This window comes from Pecten maximus, chromosome 4 (assembly GCF_902652985.1).
Source record: "Pecten maximus chromosome 4, xPecMax1.1, whole genome shotgun sequence".
NCBI classification, from domain to species: Eukaryota; Metazoa; Mollusca; class Bivalvia; order Pectinida; family Pectinidae; genus Pecten; species Pecten maximus.
In genome coordinates this window covers 11,049,409-11,068,648 of record NC_047018.1, presented here as the reverse complement: position 1 = coordinate 11,068,648, position 19,240 = coordinate 11,049,409, and the positions used below count along the sequence as shown (strand labels likewise).

Genomic DNA, 19,240 nt, shown 5'->3' with positions numbered 1-19,240 from the left:
CTGCATATGAAAATATACACTTTTATTGATATGGCTATACAGTGGGAGGAGGATGAATTAAGTTTTGTAATGTACTAATTCCGAGAAGAAAAATATTTGCAAAATATCAGCTTTCTGTGAAATAAGATATCTGTTAAATATAAAACACTTTCGAGTGATGTCATTTAATTTCCAGTTCCGATCCCGACCCATTAAAGCACCGAGACGCGCACATGCTGTGTTCCAGCTTACACATTTCATACAAATCGTTACTCATTGACGTCCTCGAGCACTCTACAAATTCTGGTACACACATGTCCGCATAGCACCCTGCAAAAAAATCAAACTCGATATAGAATCACAAATAAAAGGAAACGTTATCGTTAATTCATAACAACACTTTCCTTAATTCATAACCACACTATCGTTAATTCATAACAACACTATCGTTAACTCATAACAACAATATCGTTAACTCATAACAACACTATCGTTAACTCATAACAACACTTTCGTTAATTCATAACAACACTATCGTTAATTCATAACAACACTATCGTTAATTCATAACAACACTATCGTTAACTCATAACACTATCGTTAACTCATAACAACACTATCGTTAACTCATAACAACACAATCTGTGATAATACACACTCGTGAGTCACGGCTGTTGCAATCTTTCCCCTCCAAAATCGTGCATTTGTAAACAAACATAGCGGCGCCAAAACGTTTGGACGCCGGAGACCGTGTATTTTACAACGGAGAAATTTGCCAGATTGTTAATTTCTATCAACCCAGAGCAGACTTTGCTAAACAATATGTTGTAAGGTCAATTTCCACAGACAACCTTTGGAGAGCATTTCTACATGAATTGCTGGCCGACATCCCCGAAAGTTCTCGTAACGTTGCCGTCAACTGGCTTGGGATTGACGTCAGCTTTTGAATATTCATTAGCACGCGCGCCTTATCGTTTCTTTTGAATTGTAACGGCCATGTAGCGACACATTTTCCGGGGTTTCTTTGCCGTTTTTCTATTAGGAAGAGGTAGATGTCAGAACTAAACAATACATGGTAGAATAAAAATAATCAACTTTGACTCGTGTATTGTTGCAGGATATACAACTCTGACTCAAATTTTTGCAATTTTAATTAATAACTCAGGCCTGCGGCCTTTGTTATTAATTTAATTACAAAATATCCTCGACCTCGTTGTAAATCCTGCAACAATACACGAATTATCGTTAATTATTTCTTAAACAACACTATCATTTACCCACAACACCACTATAGTTAACCCATAACAATACCATATTTAACCCTTAACACTATCGTTAACCCATAACATATCAAATGCAATGTTATTTGATTTGTTGAATGTTTTGTTATTGAAGTAATAAAAGTTGCCTCGTTTTCTATAAGTAAACACGTTGGCGGTGGACAAGGGTCCGTTATATCAATGACTGATAGCCATTTGGGAAAGGTAGTTTTCAATTGCAATTCCAGATAAATATCAAACATTTTACTTACTGTACACAGAGAGGGCTTCTTCACAGCCATTTGTAACTTGCATCGGGGTGATGTCAACTGTAAAAGGAACTGTATCGTTAAATATGATAGTCTCGTATGTCTTTTCAATGATAACATTACCGGTAGGGTAAACAATGATTTATTTGTTAGTCATTCTCATAAAGGTAAGTGTTAACTGGTCAACGTGTTATTAGTACGGGTTTAGGGATAAGGAACGACAACAGATGTTAGGTCTTGGAGAACAATAGAATTACAAATAACAGGCAGAAGAGGCAGCTAATGCAAAGCCCCCACAATTATTACTCTCATTCATTACTCAGAGCCATAGTCGTTGTGTAGGTATGGCGGGGGTCTTATATATGGTAAGTACAATGTCGAATTGTCCATTAATAACTCGATGTTCCTTTAAAGGATCATTGAAAAACTCACCTTCTTTCTGTGAAGCTGGCGATAAGTTGTCCAATGACTTTTTGCTAAACCATGCTGTCAAAGAAAAGATGATAAATATACTTGTCAATATTACACGAAGTTATTTTATTATTTTATTGTGTAGCTACATGACAGAATAAATGTCATAGCTGTATACATTGAATATTAACCTCTGCCTTATAATAGGAATTGTTATTCATCAAGAAAACAGTTACAAAATTGCTGTTTAACTAGCAATATTCTAATGTACGGTGTAATACAGCGCAGTAGAAACTTACAATTTCTTTTGAATATCGTGTTTGGGAAATATTCATCTGTGGAAAGCGATCGACTTTCAGCAAAATCTGAAATTAAAGCATATCAACTGAAAAATCATTCAAGTAATATTTTAAAGTGACAAGCTACGTGATTTCCTAACGGCGGTCCTATTACCATTGACAATCTGATAGATTCTGATTGATGTATGCCGTGCCCAGTGTTGTTGGTGCTATCGCAAAACAACATGGGCAGTTCAATAAAATCAAATCGAACAAGATTAAAAAGAATCAAATATCAATTATCATTAAACTTTTGTGGACGTCAGATTGAATTTAATGTTAAAGGTTCACGTGACAATGACTTGGTTGAGATGAGATATAAAGATTGTCTGTCAGGACGATCTACCCATAGGCTTATGAAACAAAATGTGATCAATTACAGTCTAACACTACACATAACGACCCCAAACTATTATCACTTTCAACGCTTTCACAGAACAATTGGTAAGAACTGTTCCGAGACTACACATCTTGTTCGTTAGAGTGGAATAGGTCACCCATTCTAATTATCATATCCGCGACGTTGTGACCTAATTACCGCCAACTGTTACTTGACAGGTACTTAACCTGTCAATATACGATTATTACCATGAATAACCTTAATATAGATTAAAGTTGATTAAAATAACGTTCCTGACCTGGCATGTGATAGGCGCATCTGTCCAATAGAGCTCAATACACGTATATAAATACCAATAACAAAGTCGGTCATTCGACAAACCCGCAACGTGAAAGGTAAGGGGTCACCTGCCCGACTACGTGGGTTTTCTCCGGGTACTCAGGTTGTTCTCACAGTTAGACCCCTCGCACACTTCATCCGGGCCAACAAATGTGAATTTTATAAGATGCCATAAGTTGTTTCGCAATATTTTTTTCTGATACAAATAGTCCAAAAGAAGAGAAGAAATAATATGAAGCGACTATCTATCAATAACGAGAAACCTTCTTCCAATTACAATTCTCTGTAATTATAAAGTGCGACTCCGGATATGGCCATGCTAATCAGACACCATGACAAACACCATAATTGATGCCCGATCAAAAGGAAGGAAGTCTATTTGAGAAGCGACATGCTACTATCGACACTCAAGTAAATATTCAATATGTCTCGACACGTTATAATAGCTTCAGACGACCAGAGCTTAGTCGACGGTCACCATTGTCTGACAATGTGGAAAAGTCGATTTGGAACTTCACACTAAATGGCTTGGTGTAGGCATATCTTTCTTCAACTTTATTACAATCCACAAAATAGACCAGAAGTTTTAGCTGAAAATAATTCCCTGTTCTCAACATGTCGACTAACAGACATGCCAAGAGGCCCATTAGTGTCTGGCTCGTCACTTTGATGGAAGACGACGAAAACGAAGATGTCATATTTCAAACGGTACTATTTAAACCTACATGTAATGCATCGATACAAATAAGTTATGTATGTTGTTGAAGAATAGGAATGGATCTTAATTTCATAGATACATTAAACATGTTTTTTTTAGCAAGATACAGATTCTTGTAGAAAAACACACACAAAATGTTGTGATATTAAAGTCACCCTATTCTTGAGCTAGGTGTGACATATTTATGTGTCTGTGTTAAGAGAAAAGAGGATTAGCGTAATAAAATCGGGAATAGCCGTCCGAATACATTAGGTATATGTCCACTCAGATGTAGCTCCGTTTAACCGGATTCGCCGGTGGTATTGACCGCGTACTACAAGGGATGAGAGGTATCGCTGTCTGATTTGTGACCGTGTGTACTACACGCCATATCCCCCACTAAATCTACTTAATCCGTCGTAGGCTTATTTATAATTACTTGTTAGGGCCTTGTCAGTGACTGGTTATAATAACAGCTTTGAGTATATCACATATATTAATCTATAAGGACTATCATTGGTTATAAGAACTATCATTGGTTATTAGGACTATCATTGGTTATTAGGACTATCATTGGTTATTAGGACTATCATTGGTTATTAGGACTATCATTGGTTATTAGGACTATCATTGGTTATTATGACTGTCATTGGTTATTAGGACTATCAATCAGGACTCTCATTGGTTATTAGGACTGCCTTTGGTTATTAGGACTATCATTGGTTAGTATAAACCATATTTCATTTCGTAAATGTGTACAATTTATCATCAAACCAATATAACAGTAATGAAAGAGGATCCAGAAACTAGTTGTTAAACTTATATAAATCTGTTTCCTTTTAATTAGGACTGCCATTGGTTATTATGACTATCATTGGTTATAAAGACTATCATTGGTTATTAGGACTGACATTGGTTATTAGGACTTACATTGGTTATTAAGACTATCATTGGTTATTAGGACTATCATTGGTTATTAGGACTGACATTGGTTATTAGGACTATCATTGGTTATTAGGACTGACATTGGTTATTAGGACTATCATTGGTTATTAGGACTATCATTGGTTATTAGGACTATCATTGGTTATTAGGACTGACATTGGTTATTAGGACTATCATTGGTTATTAGGACTGACATTGGTTATTAGGACTATCATTGGTTATTAGGACTATCATTGGTTATTAGGACTATCATTGGCTATTAAAACTATCATTCGTACTATATAATGTAGTAATAAGGATATGATGCTCGCTGTCGATGAGAATAAATTTGTTTTAGATTTTCCTATAAATAATATCTGTTGCAGTTAATGTTATGATTTTTCGATTATTTCCTTCCCTGCTATACACCAGATAATATGACGGGAAAGTGGATAAGAATGAGCAAATGAACATTTATATGAGAACACGTTATGTTTAAACATTTTTGGGGAACGTATATTGATTCCAAAAAATAGCACATTCAAGTAGAAACCAGATTATTGTGTTGATATATTAATTGACGCTATCATGTTAGCATTTCAAATGGTTCTATCGAATTATTAGGTAAACATATTGAATGACTTTATTGTAAATGCTTAAACTGTTAATATAAATATTTTTTGTTCATTTGCAGTATTGACGTTTGTGAACTATCTGTTAAGTGACTATCACAGAACGCTATGTTAATGGCAATAAATAAAAGCAGTATTCCTATCAGATAGTTCTAAACTAGATTTAAAATAAAAACAACGTGTCTTTGAAGTAAGGAATGAGTACTTACGTATTTGTAAACTGACTGCCAACGCGAAGATCATAACAACACTTGTATATCCGCTGTACGTTTGTGTGAAATACATAATTATAGATCTGAAAAGAGAGAAAGAACGCCATAATATGATGTTTTATGAAGAAATGAATTGCCAGGTATATGGTACGGTAAAGAAAAAAAAAGAATTAAAATATTTAAAACTTACTTTACAAATGCAATCAAATAAACAATCCGTGGTGAATGGCGACACTGTGGTATATGAGATGATGACACTGCTATATACAGACTATCGATGTTTCCAGTTCTACTCCGTTCTTAATATGCTACCTGTTGCTACAGTCGTTTTCATTTTATTATCAGCTATCTGATAATTGAGCGCACGTCATAACCGAAGGCGGTGAAATGTCTCCCAATCCTCTACGAACAAAGACTTTTGCGCGACTGTGAATTGTTGTTTGAGGGACCACGTGATAGAGAGGACAGTTGCTTATTCAGGGGAGTGCTTTGTCCACCATTTTTGGATATCTTAGATTTGTGTATATCATTTGACAAGTAAAGTGCGGTTTGACATTTTATATTATTTCCCAATTCATTTACTTACATATTTATAAATCCCTCGAAGACTGACTGCTGTAAAACGGTACTATGTGACAAGTCATGCGATTTAATTTAAATATCGTTGACAGTCCTAAAATGATCAATATTTTACTATTTGTAAAGTCACATGTTGATAACCCCTTTCACTGATTGGTTTCCTTACTGACATGTAACTTTCTTATGTATGCTACTCGTGAATGCCTGCCTGCTACTGTCTGATATGCAAAATCATTTTATACCCCCCCCTTTCCTGGCGCGCTTAAAATCCAAATATTGCAAAGTTATTGGCTAGTATTGTGACATACTGTTGTTCATGAAACTGATGTAAAGATATACTTTATAATGTATACAGGCTAACAAATAACAATTAATTTATTTAATGTGATTCTAGTTTTACTGTGCTGTAAAATGTTACTTAATACTTGCATTATTGAAAATATAAGTTTTGAAGGTACAGTTATATTTACAATCATGATTGGCTATCATTGTAACAATGCATATTTCTACAATATAAAAAGTGCTATACGTTTGTCTTTTAGATTTTCTGAAATTATTGGGTGGTAAACTGCAAGAGGGAACTTTTGATTCCTGAATGTCAAGACCTACGTTTTGGGATTAGTGGAATCAATTCCGAATATAAGCAGGTATATGAGAAATGTAAATTACCTTTATCAAAAATATATCAAACTAATTAAAGGCATCTTCTCTTCTGTATTTTGACATTTCGACTTCCATAATTTCCTTTCTACATTTCAACACGTTTGACCCTTGACACAACTGACGAGTCCTAGACGGACGAAACAGCTGTAATATGTCCCTAACATCACATTAAGTTCATCCTTTGGTATATACACAGTGTACTTTACTTAGTTGCTATTCAGCAATGTGTTTTGTATAAACATACAAATACTACAGTATCTATATGGGAAGTCAACTGTTGAAGGACTACTTCGGTCTGTGAAGTATACCCGAGTAAATAGTTCCTTTGTTTTAAAGACCCGAATAGTTCCACTATCGACACAAGAGCATTGACTTATATTGACATTTCTGATTGTTTCCAAAATAACTATAACATATACAGGCATGCTTTATTTAAAGAATGGTTCTAATAGTTTACTATTGCAGTCTAATATTGATGAAGTAGAAGAATGTGTTGCCTGCGTGTTTATCACATTAATGTCACTAACTATCGATACATGCCTACATTGACATAGTGTTAATGTGTTTTAACGTCCATATACATACCTGTTTTAGTCACGTAAACCGTAATATTATCAAGTTAGTACCAATATCATACATCGTCTGAATAAACACTTATTTGAAATTATGCAATATCTATTTAAGACGTAATGATGCCAATTATATCACGTATCTTAATTCTGTTCCCTGAAAAATACTGCAATTCAATGACAAATACTCATCAGTGAACGCTGTAAACGGTGGGGTTGTATTTCAGCATTGAACTGCTTTCAGTTGGCATTTATTTGCTGATAATGCCAACTGGACATAAGCAAATGTAATGAAGCGCACTAGCGTTTCATGTTAAATTTTATCAAGTTGGCATTAGCCAATTACTGCTATCTGAAAACAGTTCACTGCTTATATCACTTGCGAATAAAAACGATCACTATAATTAACGGATTTCAAGTTTCCCCACCATTCTCGACTGTGAGCCTGTTAGCAACTATACTATGCTGTTCTGCATAAAAAAAAATGCGTAAGATAGCGTTAGTTATGTAGAACAATAATGTAATACAACGATACATGTATATACTTATCAGTGAGCGCTGTGAACGGTAGAGGCATAAAGAACAATAATCTATTACAATGACATATACTTATCAGTGGATGGGCAACATTGTCTGAAAGAAGACAAGACAAAATTGTTATTATTCTATAAAATGCACAATAATATAGCTCCATCCTTATTAAACGACATTTTCCCCAACAGTTGACGAAAACAGTCTTTAAAACTTAAGAATTAATCAAGATTATATACCACCTAGATGTCGCCTGTGCTATTTGAAAAAAAATCATTTCTCTGTAGTACAGTTAAGATTTGGAATTCTCCAGACATTTCTGTAAGATCTTTAGAAACTTAAAAATCAAATAAAACGGAAAAATCTCTAACTAGACTGACGGTCAGAAATAGAAAACTTGACATTATACATGTACATAATCGACTTCGGTATAGATGTATTGCATTGAATGCTGACCTCTTTAATGTCAATTTAATTCTGTATCCATCTTGTAATTGTTCCTTTTCCATAGAAAATGCATTACACTACTTTTTCCAATTTAACCAATTTAATGATTATTGTGTAATTGTTTTGAGAAAATTATCTATGTAAAATGTGAATATTGACTTGAATTTGATACTCCATGGTTCTGATGCACTTAGTCAGAAAGTTAACGAAAATATACGCTTGACAGTTCAAGAGTATATAAAAAATACTAACCGCTTTTAGTAAGCTGAACGATATTATTATTTCTGATATTGTGCATGAAATTTACTGTAATAATCAATTCATATTCATCAAACTTACATGTATTTACATGGATGGAGTTTACATTAGTATTTGATGTACAATTTAATTTGTGGATGTTATAGCATTAGTAGTTATGTAATGTCACCTATACACACTTCATGGTTCTGATATACTTAGGAATATATGGAAAATATATGCTTTTAGTCCAAGACTAGAGCTGCGATATGTGCTTAGTAATTGGTTTAATCAGTGTGGAGCGTGGTCAAGCGTGCTGATGACTCGGTGAATGTGGCAAGAGTTGATATGACCAACACAGAAGCTGAGCCCTTCATACGATTGATCAGGCTACCAGGAAACTGAACCATTAATACGATATACGAATATTATATACTGCTAATTTTAGTAATATACCAATATTTGACTTGTTACAGTGTAGGCCTATGTTGTGTATGAGATTCATTTTGATAGCTAAGTCATGTTCATTGAACTTATTTGTTGTATTGCTTTCAATAAACTTGATGTTAAATGTGGGAACTGGTATGGAATATGAAATCGCGTATTGTCACCTTATATATGAATATTGTTTTTTATATATACATATCGTTATATTATATCACATATGCTGCCATTTGTAAATGCCATCGTATATATCTTTATGGAAAATGACGTTTATAAGTTGTACAACTTGTGTCCAATTCCTTTAGAATATTTTCAAATAAGATATGTTTAAACTAAACCTATCAGTGAGCTCTGTGAACGGTAGAGTTATATAGAACAATAATGTAATACAATGACATATATTTATCAGCGAACGTTGTGAACGGTAGAGTTATATAGAACAATAATATAATACAATGGACATATACAATTGTAATTATCAGTGATCGCTGTGAACGGTAGAGTTATATAAACCCTATATTTCTCCTCAATTGCTGTGAACGGTTAGTAATAGTAATATACCATTTTAAAGAACTAAATATCACCCAAAAGGCAGTTGACTTTTGTAATATCAGTGCTGATGATGCTATATGAAAATAGACATTAAACAAATTCGCAATGTTTTGATTTATGCAGCAAAAATGATATTCAATATTACTGTTGAAGTAGTTGTAATAAACGGCAATTAGATAGAACATGTCTGAAATACTGCAAAACCGCATACTGGAACTTATGAAACGTAAGTCATCAACATATGTCAGTGATGCGGCCGATGGCCACGCTACTATTAACTTAATGTAATTAATTAGTGATACCTGAATGATCTAGGTAGATACGTCAATGGTATATACATATATAACGTGATACAATCATCCTCTCTAACACGCAAATAGAGTAGGAGGATAATGATGTGTGTCTATACTTTATATATTTATTTATTAATGTAGTATGAAATATGTATATCAACATGGAATAGACCCCTGAAATTACTAGTGAGAGGAGCTAAAGGAATGTAGAGGATAGTTATAATGTAACAACGCTAACATTTCATAGCACATTTAAAAAATCAGCCACAGTCGTAAGATAAATAAATTATCACGGAAGGTATACTTGATTGTTCATTATAATTATCTTTTTTTTCATACCTATTCCCGCAGATTGATAACCAGCACATATTTAAGTTAACGACAAGTTGTGTATCCGGTTATCTGATTGATCATTGTATACAGTGATTTATGGTTCATGTTTTAATTCCCTGTTTTGCTGCTTTTGTTCAATGATGTGAAAACATTGATATAGAGGTTACACAACGAGTCGATGTTGGATATGGAATTTATTTCACTCGAGTAAGTTATTTTTTAAAAGTTACAAAAGACACGAGCTTTAGCGAGTGACTTTTGTAACTTTAAAAAAATTACTTATGAGTGTGAAATAAATTCCATATCCAAAAATCAGGAGTCGTGTGACCTGTTTCTACAACAATGATATCGGCTTGAATCAAAGGGGAACGTGACCAAGTCTAATTTCGCGTATGCAAATAGGGTGTACAAGTGACAGCCGGGATCCGGTGATGTGACGTCATTCGGTTATTGATGACATTAGTAACAATTGCAGTTCTGGTCAAAGGTCACCGTGTCAACCAATCAAAACGCGTTTAGGGTTTATTCCACGTGTGGTATTAACTGAACGTTATTCAATGGTTGTAATGATTATTTCATGCATTGGCAGTTGAAATACACCCACCTATTGTGGTAAAAAGCTATTTCCGGAACGTTTCATCGTCTGTGACAGAGGAAAGATTAATATTTCTTTATCTTTCTTGATACAAGAAGTTCATAAGTCCCTATTCGGACAACGTCAAAAATAGTACCTCGCCATCAGGTAGGCGCCACTGACGTACCTATGGAGTGTATTGGTTTAACTATACGACCAATAACGTTTGCGCTAATAATCACCCTACAAGTGTAAGGATATTTTATAGATACGACATACGGAGTCTCCGTGCTTCAAAAACGTTATTTATTTATTTAATCTAGTTAAAATTAACCTTTTAACATACATTATACATTTTAGTAGCATAATCATCGCCATGGCCCATTGGTGCATTGTGCATTGTGAACGGATTACGAAAACAAATACATGTAAAGTGGCTCTACCATACGAGCTAATCACAGACTTGTTGAAAAATGAAGTTTACTTTATCATTTGTATTCAGTCTTGTTAAAGCTAAAATTGAAATATTTCATCAGTTTTTTTTCTTAATTTTACGATACCAGGGCACCAGAGGACCACTTTTTAGGAATATGATTTTATTTGTCTCTTGGTACATAGCATTAAACAAGACAGACACTGCAAGAGGTTGTCTTTCTATGCGCTCTATGTAAAAAAATATTTGAAATCGGGAAACCCACTTAAAAGTTGCAAAAAGCCTAATGATGCAACTTTACGGCCATACATTAATATATATTTATATGTTACGGATTAAAGGTTTGTTTTCAAAAGCTCAAAAACTGTTCGACATTTAGTTTTCTTTATTTTGAAAACGGTCACGGTTAGGTCAAAACAGGTAAATAGGCGCCATACCTCTTTGTACAGTATGGAGCATGAGAGAGGAGGTTTCTTTAATTCTACATGACATTTGTATAAAATTTTCTCATCCCGTCATCTTGGCTCTAACAACAGGATAGATAACCCACACGTCAATGTTTTCCTGTTTTAAATTGAGTAATATAATCAATGCAATAGTCATTTTTGTCCTTGTAAAGTAAGCGGACAAAAGGCTGATGCGCAAAGGCATCAACAATCATTAACGGGTGACACTATTGGTTCTTCTTGGTAAAGAGATTCATGGTATACCTTAATCTTAACATTCATAACAACAGTGTTGTGATGTAGGGATTGATTTATAACAGGTAATTTTACACAACAAAAGTGTTGTGATGTTGGTGTTGATTCATTACAGGTTAATCAACACAACACCGGTGTTGTGATGTTGGTGTTGATTTATAACAAGTAAATCTGCACAACACCAGTGTTGTCATGTAGGGATTGATTCATAAAAGTCTTCAAGTAACAAAGGTCTATTGTATTCAAATGGAAGACTTCACGTGTTTAAATAGTATTTAATTTATCGTTACTGAATCATTAAACGCGCAGCAAATACACAACATCCAATCTATGTTGGATAGAAAGTGGCCTGTACTATCGTGGAGATATTATCAGTGCCTCGTGAATAGCGTTATTAACCCGTTCACCGTTTCTTTGTACAAGTCCCTAGAACGTTCTTTGATCTGGGTAATTCTCTACCTTACATACTAACACTGGGATTATATAGGTCGCTAATTGTAACAATGTATCGATGAGTTGGTCATGTCATCCCGTAATGAATCATTGTTACATCTTTGACTTTGATGAAGTCTAATTTATAGCGAGGTATTGTTATGTTAACGGTGTAGAAATGTATTTAAAAGTGGATGGCTGGCGGTGTTTATGGTTTTGTGGTACTCTATCATTTCCTTGGTGATGTCGGTGTTTACATTACCGGAAGTAGATTTCGGAATAATATGTTATAACAAAAAAGGAAAAAATCCTTGAATTTACTTAAAATGGAAACATACAACAATGACTTTGTTGTAGTTAGGTATGAAGTCCTCAAATACAATTTTGAAAAACCCGAAACTTACACGAACCAACTGATTTTAAAGTGGAGATTCGCAAATGCTTTTCGGTTTTTGATATGCTTTTTTTTTTTTTATAAAAAATGAATCAATGAAATTTGATTTTTGAATCTCTGTTATATGAAAAAAAGGTCAAAAGTTGGGAGAAAAAAAAAACATTTAGAAAAGATGTTTAAGCGTAAGGATGTTGTGTAGAGGTTTAAGCTGTCATAAGCACACATTTTTTTGTGTTTTGTAGGCAGGGAGAAGATGATCGTAAGAGCTGCTCTATATATGTTCCCTTTCTAAACAACTCTCTGCTGCCAATGTCTGCTTTGGCAATGCCTCATTTTTTATCTTTAGTTTAGCGTTCGCTCCTATGAGGAAGGCTTTTGAGTTCTGTCCCCAAGCCGAAACATACCAGGGTATATTAAAATAGTAGTTGCAACTCCTGCTTACCGCTCATCATATAAGGAGAGGGTCGCCCGTTGTAAGTATAATTTGACCGGGTGGAGTGTCCTACTGGGTGTCTTGGTAGTATGCTTCAGTGAGGTAGCACTATAATCGGCAAAACTTACGGACTATCACAAGGAGACTTAACCCGACCATACCACAGCCTCCCAAAGCATACACACGCACTCACCACGCGCATGCATGTCGCTTGCATGGGAGGCCGTCCAAAATGACATGATCTGATGATAGGACGTCAAACAATAATAAACCAAACAAAACAAAACTTTTGTATAGTTGTATAGGACGGATAAAATAGTTTCAAGTACATGCATATAAAGTTAATCGCAATTTAACAGAACATTTATTGTTTAATTGAAATGACAATTAATTTTAAAAATTTATCACGAGGAACTTTAATTTTGAATCAGATTGATCCATAGTAGTCATGGTTTTATCTGTTAAATATGTTGAACATTATAACAAGATTCTTGAAACTTTACATCTCGTGGTTATCTATTTTATATGTTTTAAATAAGGCAAAAGAGGGCTACTCCCACACGTCTACATTAACGATGAGACGAGGCCAAACAATAGGCTGAGTAATGTAGGCGTTAAACCAGTAACTAATTAAGTGACAAAATAATAATTATATTGCTGAAAAGGATGCGATACGAAAAAAACACATAAGATGATTCTTGAAGCTGAGATATTTTTGCCCTTGTTACTTTTTTCAAAACTCTTCGTTAATTGACTATAACCATTATATATCAAGTTTGATATGGCCCTGGAGTTCTTGAGGTTATAAGGTTTATGAGGTTATAAATATAGACGTGTATCACACGGACAAAAAAGCGTGAAGGTTAACTATTTCATGAAATATACAGGCGTGTTTTTATATCTTAATAACCTTTTACACAGCTGTATGTTTTTAATGTAATGCACCATCGTGTTAATATGATGTTGTATACAATTTTCTTAAATCTTATTTATATCACGTATGTATACTGTAATGTAATACATCGGTTATTATATCATTTTGTATACAATATTATCTTAATACTAAACATGTATGGTGATGTAATTCAAAGTCTTCCTTATAGCACGTTTTACACAACTGTACGTACACTTTAATGTAAGGCATCGGTTATTTATATCATGCTATATAAAATTATCTTAATACTACAATGTAATATATCGTCGAATTAATATAATGTTATACAGTTACAATACCATAATGTTATAAGCATTCGTATTTATGTGCATGCATGTGTGGTGTTATTATACCACATATAGTCCGATCTATAATGCGGTGTTTATATCATCACTGTAATATTCAGTTTTACTAATATTGTAATATAACATTTCGTCGTATTAAAACTATAATTCCATGCTATATATACCATCTTTAAAATGCGTGTCGTCGACTTTTTGATAAAATGTGAACGAACAAAAAATACAAAGCAAAGCAAAATGATTGAATATAAAGCCACGAAAAGCTAGCAGAAGACAAACGAGACGTTATATTTACTATCATAATTTTATCCAAACTTTTTAGAATTATTTTCTCATAAAGTGAATAAAGCTGCTAATCATTGCGCCAAATTTGACACAATCAGTATTAGTGTTCGTTTTTTAATTGCAGTACGTGTTCAAGATGGATCACAAATGAGAACGATTTTTTTTACATTGGTTGAATAAAGTATTCAGATACATTTTAAGACGAAATTATTTCGATGAGAGGCGACACTCATGAGAACGTAAGTACGTGTACTATGATATCGATGCTGCCAATGTTTAATCTGTACGGTCAGAGGCCGAGTCCTACGCACCCAGTTTGGTATACTATTTATAAGTGGTGTGCGTGATACGGCCATACTTAGGATGAGACACCAACACTAGGTTATATCGAAATAATCTCATTCCATTAACGGTGCGCCCATTACCACCTAATTAATGAATAGAATAGTTATCCTAACAATATAGCAAATACGTTCTTCGTGTTTTCAATGACGTTATCAAACGAAGGACACGATCATCTAGTGATATACGAAGGGTATTCTACAGAGTGCACGTAATCCATCAAGTCATCGGTTTGTATATATGCGATTGTCACACCATTACTTTCAGTTAGCTGATCAATAAGCGGAAATCAATCGACAAATATCGTGTAATGACTCTACCACATGCCCAACTGTTTACCCACCTCCAACATCGTGGTTGTCCATAGCCGAGGATCTGTTCAACATTTTTGATGTCTACTACATATAAGCATTACAAGATTTTACAAAACAAATGTTCTGAATTAGTAATTGGAAATGTACAGACGGTAGCGATTAGAGGTTTTGATAACTCCCATAGATTCACGTGATAAATGCCGGCAGAATTGCAAGGTGCGACACGGACATGTCATTATCTTGCCAGTATGGCAATGTGGAAACAGCATGGCCCGATATTTTTGCAGTTAACACAAGTGTTTTAGTATGTGATACAAGTTATGCACGCCAATTTGTAATGATTTAAGCTCATGCTAGCTATTAGAGATTTAATAACTTGTAAATCAATACACTTAGTAAACTAAAACAAAAACAAACAAAATATAAAAAAGACGTTCGAGAAATGATTATTTAAAGTTGGGGTCATTAATGTAATCATGTTGGAAACTAGAGCTGAAATATATGTCGTCTGGCATAGTCCGAGTAGTCGGTAAACTAAGATATTCCTTATGACTTAGAACTTCAATGATTGTAAAATATAATAATGTTATGATATAACATTATATTATAAGACGTTGGGAACTGGCTTTACACATAGACAGTACATAATGTAATCAGGATAAATGAACTGGGGAGAGTACACACATTCATTCTACCATAAAATATCCATCTCATGAGAAACCTCCTATTCAGCCACGCAGGTCTTTCTCTTTTCCTTAGTCGTTCATCTTAATAGTACCAACTGGGCCAATACTCGTATCTTAACGATTCTAAAATTAAAGTAATTAGTTACACTATAGCATAAAATCTCAGCTACATAAGATATATCGGATTTGATACACATACAATGAAATGTATAGAAAGGGTCACTTCCTGTAAACATGTTTTGAAAAAAACAAAAAAAACAAAAAACAAAAAAACAAAAAAAATAACAATGGCACAGGAAGAGATCTATTGAGAGTTATCAGAAAAAGGAAAGAGAAACAGAGATGTGAGAAAACACAAATATGTATATATATCTAAAACAGGGTGGTTAACCACTAAGAGATATGGACAACTGTGTTGTGATTTAAGGTAGTTTATAATAGTTTAAACAGAGATTAGTTTTGATTTGTTCCGTTGACAGGTCAAACTTATTATTTAGATATGAGACAATATGTACAGTGAATAGCAAATAAGAATCAGAGGAGGAGAGTCATATAGGGTAAAGTAGTCAATGGATAGCGTACAATATGAGGTACTAATTGTAAGTATTAAAAACACGTTTCACTTACGTTATACATACTATGTACATATAAACAGGAATCATAACAAACTCCAAACATTATTACATGCAAATCTTTGGTTTGGTTTGTTTAACGTCCTATTAACAGCCAGGGTCATTTAAGGACGTGCCAGGTTTTGGAGGTGGAGGAAAGAGGACTACCCGGAGAAAAACCACCGGCCCACAGCCAGCACCTGGCAACTGCCCCACGTAGGTTTCGAACTCGCAACCTAGAGGTGGAGGGCTAGTGATAAAGTGTCGGGACACCTTAACCACTCGGCCACCGCCGCCCCTATGTACATCTTTACATCTGAGTAGCATATGTACGAACAATACTATGAGCTATGTAGAAGTACTATTAACAACACCTTATTTATCGTAATCAAACTAAAAGCCACGATCTCAAATCATTAAAACCGCTCATTTGTACAGTAATTATACCATTCATTATATTCGATGAATACATGTGATAATATACAATATAACTAAAACAAGAAGAAGTGAACAATTATGAAAACATATCCGCAAAACTACATATGTTGATTTGCAAGCATGTACATAAGAATATTCACACAAAGAACTCGTATGGTTAACTGGTTGTTCCGAGTAAAGTACAGTTTCTGTACATGCTTTTTAAGATTTACTGGAGTAGGGGCGTAAAAGGAAAGCCCATGAAGAACATAAATCTGACGACATTTAAACAAGTCAACCAACACTCTCGGCTGTTTACTGCTACCAGCGGAAGTAGCAATGCACGGTACACATCCAAAAGAACAGAGATCCGCGTCGCTCTTGACGAGAATTTTGCGACTCTCTTGCGACTTTTTTGGAAAGAGTTGGCTGTCCCATGTCCAGAAGGAATGTATTTTCTTCAGGTGTCGATTACAGTTCAAAACCTTCACGAAACGTCGGCGGTGATTTGTCAGGGCCTCAACTATCGGGATTTCCGTTCAGTTTTGCTTTTGCCGCGTACACTTTCCGGCGATCGCAGTAGCGGACAAATTACAGAATGGCCGGGACTTTGCGTTCTGAAGAAATGGTTCCGAGAATATGACACCGCGAAACCTGAGAGTCCTCAACATCAATGTTAAGTTTATCACGGCATACTTGCTAAATGGCTGATAGTGGTTTAAAGCTTTGAACGGTTTCTAATTGGGGAACAAGCACATTGATAAACTTGAGACATATCTAACGAGAGTATTGTTCTTGTTCCTCAAGTATCACATCATGTTTCATATGCCCCGAATATAACTCAGTAAGTTTGGCCATTGACCGTGAGGCTCTTGTTCTGTATCTGTTTATGTAAGGAGTCAATCTTTTTATTTACAGATTGGCTAACTCTGGAGTCAATTAGAAACTGACTTCTTTATATCAGAGACGCAACTTCCCGCATTTTAGGATCGTTTAAGCAAATCTTTTAACTGAGCAGCAACAGTTTCTTCAGCCGGTGTAACGAACATAGGACTTTGTATAGAGGTAAGGAACTCACCAGTTACCGTGCAAGCTTTTGTTAATAATGCTGTATTTTCATCTTTTTTTATCCATTTGTTTCTTTTGAGGGCATTCAGAGTCATTTTGTTGGGAATTAAATAATCTTTCACTTCGACCAGAACCAACAACGGGCTCGCTATATGACCTGGTTTGGTCAGGTGTTATAAAACAGGTTTGACCAGTAAAGTCCTTTATAGGGAACATCTGGTTATAGTTCATACTGATGGAGCCCTCACCCGTGACCTCACCATCCAGCTGTTACTACAAGTAGATATTATAATCACTATATTGCTTGTGTAAAAACCGCACTTTCAGTAATTCAGACTACAACAAATATTAACGAAGGTTTATCACCAATATCTTGTTGATGACCCAGTAAAAACGGTATTGAATTCAAAACATCATAAAAGTTGAACATAACCAGAGCCGATATTCCCTCCGAATTTACACATACACCATCATGTGGTATCTCACCAAAATATCTATGTCGAAGGGATAATTACAAAATTATGATATAAAACTGACCAATGAAAAAAATGAAAATTCACGTTTTTACCCCAACAAACAAATTATGTCTGTTATCAACAAGTGATAATGGTCAGTCAATCCATCAGGTTATTCACACAGTGTCGACGGCCTAGCTAAGTTTAAGGTTTTATCTAAATAGCAAATACAGTGATATTCTACAAGCATATAAATCACTATTCTGGTGCACAAAATATAACAATGCCTTAATGCTTCCAATTGTCTATAGCAGGTAGTGCGAGTGTTTGTTTAAACAAATTTGACTTGATAAAAGCATAAACACCTATTTTCTTTTTACCTTGACATGCAAATGGTGGCTGTGAATTATATTGCAAAAATACAGTATGGCATATAGGAAGGTATTGTGAATGGCTTCTGTTAGCGCATTCGGGTAAAATATTTTCTCGTATAAACATAATTATGTACATTGAACTTAGGGTGTGTAATGCCTTGGCGTTGTGTTAACAGTACATAGCTTTGCTGCAGGTGAAGTTTTTCTAGCACTTGACGTTGCACTTTTCTTTTAAAAATCTTTTTGTCTACGACTTCTTGCTTCGTTGTATTTTGTAAGCGTCTTTGTCCTGTCTACCCTTTCAAAGCTCTCAAATATATATATAAAAAAAAGTTGAATGATATCCGCCCTGGTTCCACGGTATTCTAGATTTGGTCCTTTTTCAGAGATGATGGCCAGATGACATATGACGATCATGGCTTGTTTACACTAACCTC

The 19,240-nt window shown here is 34.6% G+C and overlaps 1 protein-coding gene across 2 annotated transcripts in view; it reads right to left on the bottom strand.

Moving 5' to 3' along the window:
* LOC117325218 overlaps positions 1–19,240 on the bottom strand; it is a 78,578-nt gene continuing 59,338 nt past the window's right edge. Inside the window, exons 1-6 of one of the 2 annotated variants that reach the window (XM_033881308.1) lie at positions 5,591–5,828; positions 5,398–5,483; positions 2,218–2,283; positions 1,940–1,993; positions 1,511–1,567; positions 1–309 (exon numbers count right to left, since the gene is read on the bottom strand). In XM_033881308.1, the coding sequence (XP_033737199.1) occupies positions 161–309; positions 1,511–1,567; positions 1,940–1,993; positions 2,218–2,283; positions 5,398–5,473 (402 nt within the window). In that variant the 5' untranslated portion in view covers positions 5,474–5,483; positions 5,591–5,828 and the 3' untranslated portion in view covers positions 1–160. Of the gene's footprint in view, positions 310–1,510; positions 1,568–1,939; positions 1,994–2,217; positions 2,284–5,397; positions 5,484–5,590; positions 5,829–19,240 lie in introns of those variants that run through there. The other variant, XM_033881307.1, reaches the window with a different exon arrangement.